A 20408-nucleotide genomic window follows, 5' to 3' on the forward strand; every position below is an offset into this window, starting at 1 on the left:
CCACTGATGAAATACCATTTGAAACAACCCAGAGGTTTTACCTCCTACTCATCCAACTAACAAAAGATGCCCAGAGATGAGACTAGACAATGTCACGTGCATTGTGGAAGGATGGACACCCTGATGCATTGTTAGTGGAGCTGAGGACTGGTCCAGCACTTCTGGAAAGCAATCAGGAATACAAAGACAAAAAGGCCTTGTCTTTCTTTAGGGCAAATGCCCATCTACTGGTGAATGACTAAATCCGATTTTGTCATTTTGACATAAGAGGCCGACAGAACTTGGCAGAGTTGGATGAAATGATTATGATTAATGCAGAGAAACATGGGATGATATGTAAACTGATGCAAAAAGAAGCAGAACCGTGGAAACAATATTCACGGTGATTTCAGTGCTATAATCAGTGCATAGAAAAAAACAGAAAATTATCGAAACTGAATGTAAAATCACAAGATCTGAGAGAAGACAGACGCTTCTCTTGTCTCTTACAGAAGTGAAGGAACATGGGTGTGAAACAGTGAATTAACAGTTTTTTTTTTTTTTGATACGTTGGTTCGTTCAGTGAAACTTTTTTCTTCCTCTTTTTAATTCCTTATAGTGGCTCTCTGGGAGGGCGTAGGCTTTTTTTTCTTTTTTTTTGATACGTTGGTTCGTTCAGTGAAACTTTTTTCTTCCTCTTTTTAATTCCTTATAGTGGCTCTCTGGGAGGGCATAGGCAGAGAGATACATGGGAAATAATTTTAATTTATATTTAGAAAATTTGGAAAATAAATTATACACAGAAAATGTCTAGTGGATGGAGAGCTGGGATCACGCAAGCCCATCTCTGCCCAGTGTGGGCAATGTTCTAGGCTTCTCTCAGCCTATTAAGTTACAGAAAAGGTGCCAGCCTGCACTGACAAAGGAGAGCTTTTTCCCCTGAATGTGCCCCATGCTGGTGGAACTGCAGGTCCAGACCTGATCCCTCTTCAGTGAAGTCCCAATGCTAGAAAGGAGGGAGAGGGAGGTGCTAGGGAAGGAAAAGCGGATCCCTTGAAGAGCTGGGAGCAGTTCTCCCTGACCCTGGTCTTTGTTCTTGTATTTATGGAATCCTGGCCTTTTGTTGCTGATGGAACCTGGCCCACTGACCACCTTTGCTGCTGATTCAACCTAGTAGCAGATAGTTTCAGGTGGTGGTGCAGGGGATAACCTGAGTTCAAATCTAGCTGCTTACACTCCCTAGCTATGTGACCCTGGGCAAGTTACTTGCCCAAGTCACCACTTGGTCTTAAGTTTCCTCATCTGTAAAATGAGTTATAGAAGTCTAACATTACAGGGAATTGAAGATTTATGTTAATAAAATGAATTCTTGGGGTAGACATCCCCCTAACTCACTAAGTTTGAAGTCTGTTGGTTACCGTGAAACTGATTTAGCCTTTTAGCTCAAACGGTTTTCTAGGATACGGACGCCGTATATACTACAAGAGCCATAGGTGAGAATTGGATGTATCAGGAGGACCCCAAGAGTGGAAGAGCAGCTCTAATAAGGGCTCGGCAGCCCTCCCGGCAGAGGTGCTTGTCCTGAATAGTCCATATATCCCTCTCAAGAGTAATTCTCTTTAGATATAGCCCTTGCAAACTAAAGCTCTGGGGAGGGAGGCGTCCCATCATTGAAGGGAAGCCAGAGTCAGTTGAATCCATGGACTTTCAGGTCAGCACATCCTAGTTCTGACCCCTTCTGGGAGGCCCCGATCATATCCTACCTGCTCAGGAAGCTGTCCCTCATGACTCTTGACTCCAAATGATCCCTCTAGACTTCCCCTCCCTCATTGCTCTCCCTCACCACTCAGCATTTGCCTCTGTTCTAATCCAGAGTGCTCTTGCTTCATCGTCTCATTGCCCCAAGCAGATAAGCAGCCCTCCGACAGCCAGGGATGGGAGGCTGGAGGCTTCTCAGGGACGAGGTTAGGGAACAGCCCCTCTTGCCATGGGCTCCCAGGGCGGCCCACTGTCCCGGCTTCTGCGCCGCTGTCTTGTCTCTCTGCTTGCTTGGTGGTCTGTCTCTCCCCATCTCCCCTGCTTTGGCATGGTTTGTTTTCTACCCACAAGCTTTCTTCCAGGGGCAATGAGGGGAGGACCAAGTTAGGGTCCAAGTGACCATCTCTTCCGTAATCAAGCATCTCCTCCAAGTCTCTGCTCCCCAAAAGCAGGTTGCAGAGAATAAGGAGTGAGGTCAGTTTTGAAGCTGGGTCTTCTGAGTTTCAAATTCAACACTTCTCCTGGGGCAGACCTGGCCTGGAATCAGCCTGCAGTTCCCCTCTGGTCTTGTGGCCTTGGGACTTATGCCAAGCTCAGCTTTCACCAAGAGCCTCCCGGAGAGAAGGGATCACAGAACCAACTCCATTTTCTTCCTCTTGCACCTGCCATTTTCAGGGCACTCATGAAATGCCTCATGGAGAAGCTGGCTAGTCTTTTGATGTCCTCCGGAAGCCTGTCCTTGGAGATCCAGTTCGGCGACCTCTGCATTCCTGCCTCCAGCCTCACGGCTGGGATTTGTTGTCCTGGCTTTCTGCCCTCACCTGTGTCTAGCCCTGAGAAGTCCCCTCTGCTCGCTGTGCCTCCAATAGTAACAGCAGCTGCCATTTAGGGAGCTCCTACTATGTGTCCAGCAAAAGCGCTACCCACGGGATCTCATTTGGTTTTCCCAACAACCTGGAAGGTAGCGCTGCCATTATCCCCATTTTGAGGAATCTGAGGTGGACAGAGATTAACTGCCGAGGGTCCCGAGGCCAGAAGTGACTCCATGTCTGGTGCTCTGTCCACTGCGCCATGTAGCTTCCTCAAGGCTCAGCCAACATGGCACCTCCTTAAGAAGCTTCCTAACCACCACCCCATCACTGCCACTTATATGTATTCTCTGCCTGCTTGTCTGTGACATGGTAGATCCCACCAGTAGACCCTAAGCTCCCCGAGGTCAGGGCCATTTCATTTTCATCCTTGTCTCCTAGCGTTGCACCTAAAGCATAGTAGGCACTTAATGCCCCCAGTTTTATAATGCTGTGACATTTTTTCTTGAGCAAACTGCATATGGATTGGGCCATAAAGTCAGTGTACCTTATTCCTTCTCGTTGGACACGAGACACTCAGCACAGCCCTGCACTGCTGAATTAACCATGGAAACACCTACCACACAGCTTGGGCCCAAAGTCCTCATCTTGGAGATTTAGGGCCTTTGCCAATTCTGAACATCAAATGACAACTTGGTTCTCACACTTGGATCTCTGTCAGCCAGTTGGCACTGAATCCCTGGAGCTTCAGCCCTTAAATCTGTTTCCTCACCGTTGGGAAGGGGAATCTAGACACTATGAAAAGTGTGGAGTTTTTTTAAATGAGGGAAGAGCTGAATCCGTGCACAAAAAAAAAAAAAAAATCACCCCGTAAAGTCTTTCTTTATGTTCACTATGTGGGGGACCAGCAGGGGCTGCAGGGACCAAGTCATGAGAGCAGAGCGGTCTCTGGATGCCAAGAGAACCTTTCCCTCGAGTATTCCACCATCCTCGGGACCAAGGAGATATGATTACAGAGCAGGCTCCACAGGTTCAGAGAAGCTGGAATACCCCTTTGTCTCCCCAAACTATCTATTCCAGCCTCCTATTACCCATGAGGACCTGTGTCCAAGGTAACAGGTGAGGAAAGGGCCCCATGAAGCTCCCATTGGGGTCACCCGGAGGCAGTTTCCTAGCTGGCCTCTGCATCCAGGCTCCCCCCTGGCCAGTCTCCGGTAGAGTGGGGACATCTGGACCTTTGGAGTCCGATGTTGGCTTGAGTCTGTGCTGCTCCTGGGGAATCACTCAGTCTGTGGGAGCCTCGGTTTCTTTATCTGTAAAATGAGGGGCTGAGACATGGCCATCTCCAGAGGGATCAGACAACGGGCCTGTGGGGCGGAAGAGCACTTTGGTGTCTTTGCCCAGGAAACTAAGTGAAGAGTTGGACGGGGTAACGATTCTTCTCTAATGGCCACATGGCAGTGACTGGAAGGGGGGCAGTTAGCGGAGTGGGCCCGGATTAGGAGAGGGGCACCCAGCCCAGTGCTGTGTGGCATGGTAAGGTGCCTGGTGGGCAGGGGAGGGTCAGCCCTCTCATCTTACAGAGGAGGCAACTGAGGCCCAGGAGCAAAGTCAGAGTTAGAGGAGGCCCATTCTAGCGAGCGACCTTGGTACTTCAGCACCTACTGCCTACAGAGCTCTTTGATGACTCCTGGAGTCTGGTGGGGGCTGGGATCACACAGGATCTCAGTAAAGTGCTGTGGGCCACGAGGGGGAAGGCTCTTACTTAGGGGGGATCAGGGAGCTGGGCTTTGAAGGACAGGTGGGAATTCAGCAGGTGGAGGTGAGGACAGGGCTCGTGTCTCCCTGTTCCCAGGGTCCTGTTGCCCAGCCTCAGTTTCTCTGGGTACAAACGAGAACTTGCATGTATGGCTGACCGCTTCCCTCTGCTTTCTAGCCGCCGGGCCTCGGCTGACCTGCAATGGACTCTTTACCTTGGCCAGACACTCACCTTCTGCTATTGACCCGGAGTGGGAGAGGGAATATCACATTCAGGTCCAGCTCGGCTGGAATGCAGGGCCTGCAAGAGGGATTATGGGAAATAAGTCCGGAAAAAGTCATTGATCACACTGTAAACGTCCCCGATCCCCATTCCCTGGAGTCCAGGGACAGACGGAGCCAAGATCGGGACGCAGTCAGGCCCTCTGGCCTCATTGTGGATCAGCCTGGGGGGGGTTCTCAGGTAAGGAGCTCGGCGGCGGTGGGGGCCTGGGAGAGGGGGAGGCGGGCGCTCAGTGACTACCACAGGTCCGGTGAGAGGTGCCGGGCCGGACCGGGGGTGACCGAACCACCATTTCTGAGACGTGGGGCTCTGGAAAATACCCGCCTGGAATATTCCAGATGCCGGGAAGGAAGAATGGCGGGCTTTGGAGGCGGGAGGAATGGTCGGGAGTGGCCGGACACGCCGGAAGTGGGACAGCCGGGGGAGACGCGGGGAGCTCCTCTGGACTTGTTGAGTTCGGGGCGCTCAGGAGCACTGGTTGGGGATGACCACGGGCGGCTGGGCAGGAGTTTGGGAGTCCTCCGCATGAGGACACAGATTAAGCGCATCCCCTCCCTAGCGTGTAGCTCCTCAGGGGAGGGCTGCCTGCCCCTCCTCGTGTCCTCTACGGCGCCGCCCAGCACGGCACGTACTGAGTGCTGGCTGACCGACCGACGGGACCCCCGTGAGAGGCGACCCCCGCTGAAGGGCTGATCGCTCCTCCATAACCATCAGCCCCGGGGGCGGGCGGGGGGCTTCTCCAGGGGTTACGCGGACGCCGGGGAGGCGCTGCCCCGCTCACCCCGCTTCCTCCCCGCACCTCCGGCCCGCGGCCGCCCCCAGACTCACGTGCGCCGCCGCCGCCGCCTCCCGCTGCTTCTGTTGGTGTCTCTGTCCGCGTTTATGTCGCTCAGACGTTGGACCTCCTCGTGGGGAGGCGGTTGGGGGCGGCGCTTCCCGCTCGGGCCTCCCCGAGACCACCAATCCTGGCCCGCCCACTTCAGGCCGCTCCCTCTCTCCGGAGGATCGGACCAATCGGCGGGCGCTCCCGTCGCCATGGCAACGGCAGCCAGGACGCGAGAACCGGGTCGCGGGACAGAGGGCTTCTAGCTTCCAAGGTAGGAGACGCTTTGGACTGGACTCGGACGGGCCGGGACTGGGCAGCGCTCGGGCAGGTGGCGGCGAGAGCTAGCGCGGGGGCGTCGCGAGGAAGCGACCCCGCCCCCCTCAGGAGACGGAGTGAGGCGGGTACGTGCGGGGCTGCTTGGGGGCGGGGACGCGGCCAGTGCGGGCGGGAGGGGGCGGGGCTGATGCCCGAGGGGGCGGGGCCTGGAAGGGAGGGGGAGGAGGAAGGAAAAGGAGAAGGGATGAGAGCATGGAAGAGGAGATGGGGAAAGAGAGACGGATGCTCAGAGCTCCCTGGAGACCGGGACTGCGCCCTGGAAACAGCATCTCCGAGGCCGAGAGACGCAGACGATGGATCTGTCCGAGCCGATGCTTGGGCCGGGAGGAGGCTCCTCCTCGGGGTCACCCAGCGGCCGCTCCTAGGCCTCCCTGCGCCTCGTGCCGGGGGTCAGCCTTCCTGCACCGAAGGAACAGCGCTGCCCACGGGCCGTCCCTGACAGCGCTGGACAGCGCCGGACAGAGCCGGGCAGCGCCGGACAGAGCCGGACAGAGCCAGCGCTTGTCTCCTCCAGAGCGGGTCTCTGCCACACCTTCAAATGCGGGCCCGGGCCCTGGCGCCCAGCGCTGCCGCGGGGGGTCCCGGACGGCCCGACGCGCCAGAGTGCAGGAGCCTTCCCGGAGGCCGCGATCCGCCGCGCCGAGGAGTCACAAAGCCGAAAGTCTGGGGAGACTTCCCTCCCGGCATCCTTCAGCGGCCTTTCTCAGGCCAAGCACGTGCCCACTTTACAGCAGCGGAAGTCGAGCCCCGGCTGCTGACGCTGGGGGGCTGGGCTTCCACTCCTCCGCCTCTGGCTCTTGTAAATTTCCCCCTTTTATCACGTGCTCCGGCGTCTGCTGGGTACCAAATCCACCCCATGGGTCCGCGGTCCTCCGTAAATCTGCGTGGTGCAATGAGAAAGAAGCCGGACTTTGGAGCCTTGAACGCCCACCACAGTAATGGAGACCCCCAAGGGGGCACACTCACAGGGACAGCGCAAGGACTCCCCCAAGAGGCCGCCTCTGAGTATCACGCAGATCTGGCGACACGGTTTTGCTCCAGGCTCGTGGAGCTTCTCTTTTAGCACCACGGCCAAGAACAGCATGGACGCTGCCCCTCCGTCCGATGGGGAAGAGTGAGAGATGGGGTGGAGAGAGCCCGGGGCTCAGTGACGGAATCCGGCCGGCCCCGGTGCTCTCCCGCATAATCCCACCCCTCCCAGCCAGGAAGCCCGGCTCGGGCACTCCCGAACGCTCCAAGACTAGGGTGCTTTCCGAGCTGCACGGGTAGAGGAATCCCCTGCGCTGATGGGGCCAGAGCCGGAGCTCCCCTTCCCTTCCCCCAAACACGAGTCACTAATGGTAGCTCCCATTTGTCTGATCCTTTAAAGGCCGCAGAGCCTCCCGGGCTCCAGTGTTAGTCCCTTACATTTAGATCAGCTCAGCCCATTCTCCATTCACTGTGGGTGAGAGGACGGGGAGGGAGGACTCAGCACGTTTGGGAAACGACTTGGTTGGAGTGTAAGAGGGTGGGCAAAGCCCGGTTCGGCTGGGATGTTAGAGATAATGGCAAAGCTGGGAAGAGAAGCTGGAGTCAGGTTAGGGGGCCATTTTTAAGTGCCAGGCAAGGAACTGGACGAGGAGAACACGGAAGTTCTTGGTAACTTCTGGAATGGCGGAAACAGCCAGGGGTTTAAAGACAGTGGATACGGATTCTAATCTTTACTCACTGGAAATGCTGAGGATGACTTTTCCCCTCTGGACCTCAATTGACTCCTCTGTAAAATGGAGGCTTTGGACTTTGGTGTTCTTTCAAGCCACTTCTGGCTTTAATGTTCCATGGTTCTAGGTTCTACGTTATCTTTCTGCTCCAAACCTTATGGTTCTGAGAGTCTGTGATTCATTTACCTACAGAGAGTTAGTGTTCCTTATAACATCTTCACTTTAAGTTCTATTCAAGTCAGAACATTCTTGAGTTTTCCATGCATCTCATCTTTAACACTCCAAGGTTCTAGGTTCCAAGTTCTTTTTCTATTCTAAACCTTGTGATTCTAAGACTCTATGAATCATCCAGCCCACAAAGAGTGAGTATTTCCTATATATCTGTCACTCTAAATTTATTCATTTAAAACTTTCTTGCACTTTCCATCTATCTCTTCTTCCCCCACAGGAAGAATCTATTCTGATGATGCTTTCAAAGTTTCTCATTGCTTGAACTTGGGAAGTCTCTCAGAGCCCCAGCAGGGCTTCCCAAAAGAAAGATGACAACATGTGAGGGGCATCAAGATACTCCAGGATACAAGCTGGTGCTGTGGGAGGCAGCATGGGTCCAGTCCTTGGCAGGGGAAGGCTTGGCTGAGCTGTCAGGGTTAGGGATGCCTTCTAGTCTGTGTTTTCATCCTCCGTTGGCTGCCTTGTCTCTCTCGGATTCTCCATTAGGCTCCTGAGTTCTTTCTTACTTGGATTTGCCTTTTTAGCTGATGACCCTGCCCCCTGCTTTAATGAAACCGAAGCCACTCTAGGGGAGCTCCCTCTTGTCTCCATCTACTTTCTGATGTCTTCAGGGTTATCACCCATTCTTGTTCTTTCTTCTCTTTGGCCACAGCAACTAGAGAGCCTCACTGTTAGTGTCCAGCGCTGTGGCTGGAACCGAGTCAATGCTTATTGATTTATGATTGATGAAGAAGCTAGGGGACTGGGTTCCTAGATGTGCTTCTGCCTTGACCTCACTGTAACATTGGGAAAGCGATTTCTTCTCCATAGGACAGTTTCTCCATTTGGAAGATGAGTTGGTTGAACGGAGTCAAACTCTATGTTCTGGAATAATCTGAGATTTTTCTCAGACTGTCAGAGTGAAATATCCATTGAAAGGCTTTTATGTTGCTCTTCTTAGAGAAGTGACAGATGTTTCCCAACAAGACCGATGCCCTCTGACTGTGCTAGTGGTGCCATTTTGGAGTGAGCTGGGCCCACGTTAACTCTGGTGTTTAGATGTGTGTATTTTTTGGATGTTGAGGCAGAGATGAGTGGAACTTTTGCTATGAGTGTGAGGGAGATAACATTGATCAGAAGCTGGAAATTGATGTGCTTCTGGAACATCTGTGAGTAAGCCCCTGCTTGCATCCAAGCTCCAAGGAGATCCAGAGGTGGGGAAGGCATGGATGCTGCCCTCACTAGCTTCCCCTTTGCACCTCTGACATGGAAGCTGAGTAGAGTTCAGCATGATTAGGTATGGGGGGGTGGTATATGTTGTTTCCATCTCAACCCCATTTGTGTTCCTGTGGCCATTGTCCTTGCCTAGACTCCGGTCCATTTTCTTTTGTAAGGAATACAATTAAGTCATATCTGTATCATAGCTGTCTTTGTCTTATTGCTCAATCAGCCAGCATGCAATTCCCCCCTTCCCCCCCAACTAGTATATTATTTATTTTTCCAAATACACATAAAGACAGTTTCTAACATTCATTTTTGTAAGATTTTATGTTCCAAATTTTTCTTCTTCTCCAAGACAGCAAGCAATCTGATATGTTTCAATGTACAATCCTTTTAAACTTATTTCCATATTTATCATGTTGGAGAAGAAAATTCAGATCAGAAGGGGAAAAATCATAAGAAAGAAAAAGCAAACAAATACAAAAAGGTGAAAATACTATTCAGCAGGCATTTCAGATAGAGATAAAACCCAAATGATCCTTACTCTCCAGAAGAGGCCATAAATCAAACTACAACTCCTTGAGGGCAGGGCTTATCTCACCTAAGTGTTGGGCTAAACTATGCTTTTTTGCCCATAGCACACCCATAGGAAATGTTTGTTGAGTGAATGCTGATACTGTATGTGTGTGTGTATTTGTGTGTATCTAGTATGAGGACAGAGCCTGGAAAGTAATAGAAGGTACATAGTACCTTCAGTTGATAAAATTAAAATGCATAATAACTGTAGTGCAGAATTGAGAAGCAGAACAGAGACAGAATTACTCTGGAAGCCAGGAAGATCATTGTAATGTCCGGGCTAGCTTTCTGGAGGTTCTCTGGAAGGGCCTTGGATTCAGCAGGATAGACACCACGAGGATGGAAAGGATAGAGTCCAAAGTCTTTATTGTCTCTTACACACTCTGTCTGTCTTGGTCTGACCCAGTCTCCCTCAGCAGTCTGCCAGTCTGCCAGTCTCAACCAGTCTCCTTCCAAGTCTGACTTTGTCCCCAGTTTATAAACCCTATTACAATTACATCATTAAAGTATACTGAGTATAAGCCGATCTAAAGTGATTATATCATTATATCATACTAGATATATGTGAACTAGAGAACCATTATCTCATCAATTCCACTGAGTTAACTAATATCTTGTTTCAAGTATACTTCTACAGAATTCTGGCTCTCTACAGAGCTTGCTATAAGTTGTGTCTCTGACCTATCCTGGCTGTGAGATCCTGGGCAGATTTCTTAATGTGTCAGGACCCCAGGCAGAATGTGAGCTGACCGACACTGATAGACAAAGGGTCTGGATTAAAATGTGTGTATGGAGGTGTCCCAAAAATCATAATGCATTGTTTTTTTGAGTTTTTTTTAAAATTAATTTTATAATTATAACATTTTTTGACAGTACATATGCATGGGTAATTTTTTTTCCCATTATATATTCTTTTTTTTAAAAATTTACTTATTTATTTATTTATTAAAAATTTTTTTATTAATTTTTATAATTATAACATTTTCTTTGACAGTATATATTCATAGGTAATTTTTTTTACAACATTATCCCTTGTACTCCCTTCTGTTCCAAAATTTTCCCCCCTTCCCTCCACCCCCCCCCTAGATGGCAGGCATTCCCATACATATTAAATATTTTATGGTATATCCTAGGTACATTATATATGTGCAGAACTGAATTTTGTTGTTGTTGTTGTTGTTGCAAAGGAAGGATTGTATTCGGAAGCTAAAAATAATCTGGAAAGAAAAACAAAACAAAACAAAACAAAACAATGCTCACAGTTTATACTCATTTCCCAGTGTTCCTTTTCTGGATGTAGCTGATTCTGTCCATTGGGCATGGGTAATTTTTTACAACATTATCCCTTGCACTCCCTTCTGTTCTGAATTTTCCCCTCTTTCCCTCCATCTCCTCCCCTAGATGGCAGGCAGTCCCATACATGTTAAATATGTTATAGTATATCCTAGATACAATATAGATGTGCAGAACCGAATTTTTTTTGTTGTTGTTGTTGTTGCAAAGGAAGAATTGGATTCAGAAGGTAAAAATAACCTGGAAAGAAAAATAAAAATGCAAACAGTTCACTCTCATTTCCCAGTGTTCCTTCTCTGGGTGTAGCTGATTCTGTCCATCATTGATCAATTAGAACTGAATTAGATCTTCTCTTTGTTGAAGATATCCACTTCCATCAGAATACATCCTCATGTAGTATTGTTGTTGAAATGTATAATGATCTCCTGGTTCTGCTCACACAATGCAGTTTTAAGCTTCAATAGGAACATCCGGTGGATGTATATACATACATACATACATACACACATATATACATACATGTGTGTGTGTGTGTCTTTGTATGTGTGTGTCTAGTATGAGGACAGAGCCTGGAAAGTAATAGTAGGTATATAGTAAATTCTATTGAATTGATAAAATTGAAATGCATAAAACTATAGGGCAGAATTGAGAGGCAGAAGAGAGACAGAATTACCCTGGAAGCCAGGAAGATCTTTGTAATGTCCAGGCTGGCTTTCTGGAGGTGCTCCGGAAGGGCCTTGGTCTCAGCAGGATAGACACCACGAGGATGGACAAGAATAGAGTCCAAAGTCTTTATTGTCTCTTACACACTCTGTGTCTGTCATGGTCTGACCCAGTCTCCCTCAGCAGTCTGCCAGTCTCAACCAGTCTCCTTCCAAGTCTGACTTTGTCCCCAGTTTATAAACCCTATTACAATTACATCATTAAAGTATACTGAGTATAAGCCGATCTAAAGTGATTATATCATTATATCATACTAGATATATGTGAACTAGAGAACCATTATCCCAGCAATACCACTGAGTTAACTAATATCTTGTTTCAAGTATACTTCTACAGAATTCTGGCTCTCTACAGAGCTTGCTATAAGTTGTGTCTCTGACCTATCCTGGCTGGGAGATCCTGGGCAGATTTCTTAATGTCTCAGGTTCCCAGGCAGAGTGTGAGCTGACCCACACTGATAGACAAAGGGCCTGGATTAAAATATATATGGGGGTGAACCAAAAATAACAACGCAGATTTAAGCTTCAATATCTGGAACATCCTGTATATTTATATACATATATATATATATATATATATATATATGGATGTGTGTGTATTTGTCTATAAATGTACATATACATGTGTTTTATTTCACAAATGTATGTGTGTATGTGTGTGTCTTTGTATGCGTGTGTCTAATATGAGGACAGAGCCTGGAAAGTAATAGAAGGTACATAGTACCTTCAATTGATAAAATTGAAATGCATAATAATTATAGGGCAGAATTGAGAGGCAGAACAGAGACAGAATTACTCTGGAAGCCAAGAAGATTTTTGTAATGTCCAGGCTAGCTTTCTGGAGGTCCTCCGGAAGGGCCTTGGATTCAGCAGGATAGACACCACAGGGATGGACAAGAATAGAGTCCAAAGTCTTTATTGTCTCTTACACACTCTGTGTCTGTCATAGTCTGACCCAGTCTCCCCTAGAAAGCAGTCTGCCAGTCTCAACCAGTCTCCTTCCAAGTCTGACTTTGTCCTGAGTTCATATACCCTATTATAATTATATTATAAAAGTATACTGAGTATAAACCAACCTAAAGTGATTGTATCATTATATCATACTAGATATAAATGTGAACTAGAGAACCATTATCTCATCAGTTCCACTCAGTTGACTAATACCTTGTTTCAAGTATACTTCTCCAGAATTCTGGCTCTCTACAGAGCTTGCTATAGGTTGTGTCTCTGACCATCCTGGCTGGGAGATCCTGGGCAGATCCCTTAATGTCTCAGGACCCTAGGCAGAGTAAACTGACCCACAACTGATAGACAAAGGGGCCTGGATTAAAATGTATATGGGGATGAACCAAAAATCACAACGCAGTTTTAAGCTTCAATATCTGGAACATCCTGTAAATGTATATACATATATACATACATATATATATATATATATATATATATATATATGTGTGTGTGTGTGTATATGTGCATGTGTGTGTCTAGTATGAGGACAGAGCCTGGAAAGTAATAGAAGGTACATAGTACCTTCAATTGATAAAATTGAAATGCATAATAACTATAGGGCAGAATTGAGAGGCAGAACAGAGACAGAATTACTCTGGAAGTCAGGACGATCTTTGTAATGTCCGGGCTAGCTTTCTGGAGGTCCTCTGGAAGGGCCTTGGATTCAGCAGGATAGACACCACAAGGATGGACAAGAATAGAGTCCAAAGTCTTTATTGTCTCTTAGACACTCTGTGTCTGTCATAGTCTGACCCAATCTCCTCCAGCAGTCTGCCAGTCTGCCAGTCTCAACCAGTTTTCTTCCAAGTCTGACTTTGTCCCCAGTTTATAAAACTATTACAATTACATCACTAAAGTATATTGAGCATGAGCCAATCTAAAGTGATTATATCATTATATCATACTAGATATATATGTGAACTAGAGAACCATTATCTCATCAATTCCACTGAGTTAACTAATACTTCTCCAGAATTCTGGCTCGCTACAGATCTTGCTATAAGTTGTGTGTCTGACCCATCCTGGCTGGGAGATCCTGGGCAGATCCCTTAATGTCTCAGGTTCCCAGGCAGAGTGTGAGCTGACCCACACTGATAAACAAAGGGTCTGGATTAAAATGTGTGTATGGGGGTGTCCCAAAAATCACAACACAGTTTTAAGCTTCAATATCTAGAACATCCTGTATATTTATATGTATATATTATATATATGTATATATATATATATTATATATATATATGGGTGTGTATGTATTTGTCTATAAATGTACATATACATGTGTTTTATTTCACAAATGTGTGTGTGTGTGTGTGTGTGTGTGTGTGTGTATTTAGACAGAACACAGAGATAGGAATCTACAGAAACTAACAGGTGAATATGGAACAAGAGCAAAAGGAAGACCCAAAATCCAATGCAAAGAAGAATAAGGGAAAGATCATTTACCCAAAAGGGAGCTATCTGGGAAGACTACCCTGAAAGATGAGACATTGAAACTGGATTTTAAGGGAAGGCTCTCTGGGTTCTACAAGTATGGCTTGGGGACTGGAATAGTGATCTTTGGGGAGTATTGCAGAAAAAGGAGAGACTTTGGAGAGACACAAGAGACAGCCACCTGGTCTGACACACTGAGAGCAGCAGTGTTGATGCTTTGGGAAGAAGATGGATTGAGATTGTTCCTGTGACTTCATTAGCCTAGGAAAACTCTCCTGTGAGGACATGCCCTCCATCAATGCAGGCTGACACCTGTTTTCTAACTTAGTTTTAAGAGTGTGGCCTGGGATACTGAGAGATTGACTCTCTAGTATGTTTCAGAAGTGAGACTTGAACCTAGCTCCTTGACCCCCAAATTGGCTTTCTATTCTTTAAGCCATGCTATTTTTCTGGGATCTTGAATGGCAGCTTAATACATCTACTCTGTTCCTTTTGTTTTTCAGAAATTTCAAATTTGGAATTATTAGGTTTTTTTGAAAATGAAAGGAGGAGAAAGGAAAGCTAGGTAAGTATTTCTGAGCCTTGTTGTGCCCTTACATCTCCTTCCTTAAAGAGGTAATGACTTCATCCTTTCCTTCATCATATTACTTCATCATACTCCATAGCATCCATGAAAAGCCTACTGTGTGCACTACACTTTGGGCCACAGAAAGATGACCAAATGGTCTGGTCTTGGCCTACAGCCAAGTTAAGTGGCCTGTGATAATCAGAGACATGCTATAAACATGGACAGTTTGGGGGGGATGGGCTCTGGGCCTTTCATCTGTGTCAGATCTCTGGGTGTGGAAGCTCCCTCAGTCCCAGCAGCAGGTGATCTATCTGTCACTTATACTCTCAGAGAGGCTGAGTGGCTTAGTCATTACCACTTAGCTAATATAGCTTAGGAAGGACTTGGATAAGGTCTTCCTGATGTTCTCTATGGCCGTCCCTGTATCCACTGCATCCATTGCCTCTCATCCAGTAACAATTATGTGGGTAGGAATATGAGACAAGAAGAAACATAAAACTTGCATTTGGTCTCTGGAGAGGTTTAATTTACAACTCATCAGCTTAGGGCAAGCTTCCTGGAGTAAGCGGCCTTTGGGTTTTGAAGGATGAGCAGCCAGGCAACAAGCATTTATTAAGCACTTATTTTGTACCAGGGATAAGCTAAGCCTCAGAGTTACAAATAGAAATAAAGAGAAAGATAGTTCCTGACCTCAAGGAGTTTACAATCTAAAAGTAGAAGATAACATATAAATAAGAGGGCTGAATAGGGGGAAGAGATGGGGAAAGGGATATATTCCCCAAGGGTGAGGTCCAAGAGCTGGATAAAGATTTGAGACAATGGCCAGCCTAAGCTTGCCCCCAATAAGGAGGTTCCAGGAGGAATGCCCAGGAAAAAGGGACCAGCATGGTGGAGGGATGCTCCAGGCTGAGAAGGCAAGAATGAGCAAGATTTTAGCAGTTAAAGGTGGCAAGGAATGACATTCCAAGTAGAAGGAATCTTGTATGAGTGTAAGAATAGGAAAATAAGGAACAACAGAAATAAATACAATAGGTTTTTTTGGGGGTAGGGGAGATAACTCCTATTTTGGATTGGAGTTGTAGATTTTTTTTCGTGTATGGCCCGGATGAGAAGGCCACAGAGATTCTTCTAAGACTATCATTTTGTGATTCTTTGGGCAGAGGTGATCCCTGGGTAAGAAGTGGTGGGAGGATAGAGCACTGAGGGGAGCCAGAGTGTGAGACAGTGAAGTTGGAATGATCAGATTTCCTTTAAGATGATGAAGAAAGGAAAGCGAAGTCAGAGTATAAAGGATGGGCTGGGAGAACAGCAGGGGATGGAAGACCCTAGGGGTGGAGGAGAGGGCGAAAGAGTGAAATGGAAGACCAGAGTGTGACATTTAAGAGGACAGGGAAGGTAAAGAGGGAGAGCTTTATAGGCTTATGCAGACTTATGAAGATGGGAGAGGGAATATTATAGGGAGTTCTCAGTTTGGCCCATATTTGGTAATATGGCAGGTGTGATGGTGGGTACCATGTACCCATCAGGGGAAGGAGTGGTATGAAGTATCCCCGCCCTAATCTACCTTGCAAGATCATAGTTGACATTCTGGTTGTTTGAACAGGTGATCAGAGTAACAAAAAAAGCCTGACCCCAAATCTGTCCATGCTCTTACAGAAATGTTCCTTAATGTGTCAGGAATTGAGATTATACAGCACTATGGAATCCAAGAAGAGACTGGCTCTGTCATTTAATGAGCCTTCAGTGCCTTTCTGACAAACTGATTTTCTTCCTCTGGAAGTTTCCAGGGTGGACAGAGCTAAAAGGGAACATGGGATTCAGCTTGTGACCTGGTCTGACCAGAAGTAATGGTCAGGAATTCAGGAGTCTGGCTTGATCAATATACCTCCTCCCTGTGAAGACCGAGTTAGCACCCTGGATGCCTTAGTATCAGTCGGAGTCAGGATAAGCAAAAGTCCTTGGTCTTTATTCTGGTCTTTAGAGGTAGAAGTGAAGGGAATGGACACAAGCTTTCCACGACCTCCCTTCTCCTCGTCCACCACAAAAGTGATTCTGGCTTGTCTTACTCCACCCCCTAATCCCTCCTAGGATTCTCTGTATACACAGAAATATGGAGCCAGCCCAGAAGAGTAGGAAGGGCCATTTTCCAAGCATATGCTAATAGAGTATTGCCCAGTGGGTAAATAGCCTTAAGTGCCCAGTTGTCTGATTCCAGTGCATCTACTCAGAGTTTCAGCCCTTTACACCTCCCTTCTTCCTTCTCTCCCCAATCTCATCCCCTTGCTCCTTCTGCCCCTCTTCCCCTTTTCCTCTTCTCCTCTATTCCATCCCTCCTTCCCCTTCCTTCTGCTCCTCTTTCCTCTCCCCTCTTTTCCATTTTATCTCTCCTTCCCCCTTATTTTGCCCTTCTTCCCCTGCTCTTTCCCCCTCTTTCCATTCTCTTCTAATCCTATTTCTTCTCTTCCCATTCTTCTGTCCTTTTCTGTCACCCTTATGCCCTTTGCCTCTATGCCTTCCTTTCCCTTCCCCCTCAAAGGCCTGAAATTTTTCTCTGACTTTTCCTGTTTTTTTTTTTTTTTGTTAGCTACCGAGGGAACAAGAATGTGGAGGCTTGTGTTCCTAACTTCCTTCCCTTTCCTTTCAGTGGTCAGGGGGCACTCTGGGCCTCCATCTTCCTTGTCTTGATTTCTGTCTTGGATCTCCAGCGAGTGGGCCTTGGACCTGCTTTCAGTTTTTCTGTCTGCCTGTCTGTATTGGTCTGTCTATATCAGTCTGTTTGGCTTTCTCTCTCCTTCAAAGGTCCTTGGGACCATCTTCCCCAAAATGCCCTTGTACATCTTGGAAAGGTAATCCAGGGTCACCTGCATTATAGCAATACTTGTTTGCCTTACATTCCTGGGATTGTGTCTAAGGATTGTTAAACCAGTGATTCCCCTGATGGTCCTTATATACCAGATAGGTATATTCACTGCTGAGCTAAGTGTCACTGTGTCCATGGGGCTGTTTATAGAAAATGAAAAGACTCTGCTAGACCACTACTGAAGAGAAAAGATTCTCAGAATATGGAAGTCCAATCCTTGTCCAATCTCTTTCCTCCTTTTACCAGCCATGACCTACTCTCTGGTTACTGCCCTCAACTCTACATATACAGAGGCTTTGTTATGTGCCTTCGTGGAGGATAACAATGGGTTTGGGTCCCAGGATCACTATAATATAATTTCAGCCTGCACCCAAAAAGCAATGATTATTGCTTGGCCTCCAACTCAGGGGTAATGCTAGATTCATCTTTTACTCCACTTTTGGAAATTCATTAAAAAAAAGACCAATGAGATTCTCTTTCATATAGTTTAGGAGCCCCCATATGGGCAGAAGAACTTTTCTCCACATCTGCCGCAGACAATTCAAACGGAGAATCTGTGTGCCTATTTGTTTCTGTCTTTCCGTCTGTCAGTCTCTCTGCATGACGTGCTTCATTGTCTCTTTATCTTTTTTACAACTCCCTGTTCACAAATAATAAAGCACACTAACCATAAGCGGTTATGATCAATCAAAACTTTATCTAAGCCTGCAGTCAAACTAATTAAACAGAAAATGTAAACAACTTTAAAGAACAGGAAAACTTTGGAATTCACATCTGCCACCAGAGGAAGGGGGGTGAGTGGGGAAGGAGAGATAGATTTCACCTTCTTTTATCAGTTATCTCTGAGGGGAAAGACTCCAACACCATTATATTCCAGATACTGATTGATGATTGGATGTTTTTTGGGGCTACTGTGCCCATCTGTGGTTCAAATGCCAGTCCTACTGGTGGCCTCTCCTCTTCCCTGCTTATTCCAACTATCCCATCAAGCCCTGGAACTAATTTCATGTCCTTCATCCTCCCCGATCCCTCATCCCATTTCAGATATTCCTCTTCAAAGGCAAGGGGGTGAGAAAGCAGAACTAGCTGTGTGCTGTTACTCAGCCTCTCTTCAGGGCTAAAGGATTTCTTTTATTCAGCTGGGAATTCCTCTATCTTAGAGAACAGTGTCTGGCCACACATGAAAATCACCTCAGAGTTCTCATTCTGATGTTTTCATATCTTTTTTGTAGAGTAAAACCTGGGAATTATTATTATGTGGGTTCATTTTCACCAATATGTTGAGAAAGACCATGGGATTCCAAAAAGATCTCAGGAGTTTTGGAAGCTGCCCCCAGTCCCCAGACTCATTAACAAATGCTTGAGATTGATGAATAGGAGGCTGGGACCAATGGGAGTAATAGATACTTCTGGGAAAGAAGGCTGGACCCAAATGGTGGAAGGCTTTCAGAACCACTTATACCTGAGTCAGGAGGACCTGAATTCAAATTTTGTCCCAGATACTTATTAGTTGTTTAATTAGTTAAACAACTAATAAGACACATGGCAAGTATCTTCACCTCTTAGTTTCTCCAACTATAAAATGGAAACACCTCCCTCCCAAGGTTGTTGGAGGACAAATGAGATCATATTTGTAAAAAGCTTAGCAAAGAGTAGGTGCTTAATACATGCTTATTTCCTTCCTTTTTTGTATTGTAGCCTAATTTTTGAGCAAATTAGCAATGTGGTCATACGAATACTTTAACATTATTTTGGGAACTTCTTGGATTGGAGAAGATTGGAAATGGGATTGGAGAGGAGAGGAGGACAGAAAATGAGAAAGAAATTGGAAATTGGAGATGAAATGCAAATGTTGAGGAATAGCTTGTAGGACAATTTGGTCATCAAACTATGTGGATGGAGAATCCCTATTGTTCAGATGAAGGTATATATTTGGAAGGACCATCCACAGAGCTGGTTCTTTAAGTGTGAATTATACATATTCTACCTCCCCCCAAACTGGAAAATATACACTCACACATATGCACATACACAAATGCTTTTTTCTATTAGTATATTTATAAATATACATTTATACATCTTGTATAAATACATTAGTGGGAAGAAAAGCCTTGACGCTTTTGTAACACTTTAACATAAATGTCTCTTAGAACATCACATAGCTCATCTATGTGGAATTGTCCCCATTTTTTAAACTGAAGAAATTAATGCTTAAAGAGTAAATTGCTTACAGTCAGTTATTTATTTTCCCTATGATTTGCTCTTTAATTCACTTGTTATTTAAAATTGTTATTTAGTCTTCATTAAATTCTGCAGCTTTAGTATATTAAGCTTTATTAGTTAAAATTTTATTGTTTTAAGATCTATAAATAATATTTCTGCTTTTCTGGATTTATAAGTTCTTTGTATTCTGTCACATGATTGATTTTTGTAAATGTGTTAAGTGATTTGATATACTTTTTAACATTTCCATCCAGTCAATGCAAAATGATTATTATATTAAAGTTTCTAGAATTTTGTTCAGATCCTTAGTTTTTTTTTTTGCTTCGCTTTCTGTTAGATTTGTCTAAATCTGAAAGAAATATGTTGCTATCACCTACAACTATTGTCTTATTATAAGCCTGAGTCATTTTGCAATTCAGTTTTTTAAAAAGCACTTAGCTACGATGCCATTGCATACACATATATTTAATTTTAATAGTTTCATTTTATATGGTGAAGATATCATATATACTACATAAGAGACATTGCATTTAAGCACAATATAGTTTCTTCTTTTGTCTCTCTTGACTATATCCATTTCTATTATTATCTTAACTGACATCATGACTGTCCTTCCTACTTATATGGCTCCAACTGAAGCACAATAAATTCTGTAATCCTTCATTTTATTTGTATGACTATGTTATGTATGTTTCTTTTATATGCCCAAATCTAATTCTATTTTTTACCTTCTTCTATTTGGTGGACAAAATTCAACTCATTAACGTTGATGAGTTTGATTTTTCTTTGTTTTTATTCTCTGACAAATTCTATTTGGTTGATTTCCCTTTTCTTTTCCCTTTCTCCT

At 45.6% G+C, this 20408-nt stretch overlaps 1 protein-coding gene across 6 annotated transcripts in view; it reads left to right on the forward strand.

The window, feature by feature from the left end:
- The first annotated feature begins 5609 nt into the window (after positions 1–5609).
- EFCAB6 (EF-hand calcium binding domain 6) overlaps positions 5610–20408 on the forward strand; it is a 202197-nt gene continuing 187398 nt past the window's right edge. For 4 of the 6 annotated variants that reach the window (XM_074271907.1, XM_074271901.1, XM_074271904.1 and 1 more), the window contains exons 1-2: positions 5647–5814; positions 14414–14475. In XM_074271907.1, coding sequence (XP_074128008.1) covers positions 14450–14475 — 26 coding nt within the window. In that variant the 5' untranslated portion in view covers positions 5647–5814; positions 14414–14449. Of the gene's footprint in view, positions 5815–14413; positions 14476–20408 lie in introns of all 6 variants that reach the window. The other 2 variants (XM_074271902.1, XM_074271905.1) reach the window with 1 other exon arrangement.

Source organism: Sminthopsis crassicaudata, chromosome 5 (genome assembly GCF_048593235.1).
Source record: "Sminthopsis crassicaudata isolate SCR6 chromosome 5, ASM4859323v1, whole genome shotgun sequence".
Taxonomy (NCBI): domain Eukaryota; kingdom Metazoa; phylum Chordata; class Mammalia; order Dasyuromorphia; family Dasyuridae; genus Sminthopsis; species Sminthopsis crassicaudata.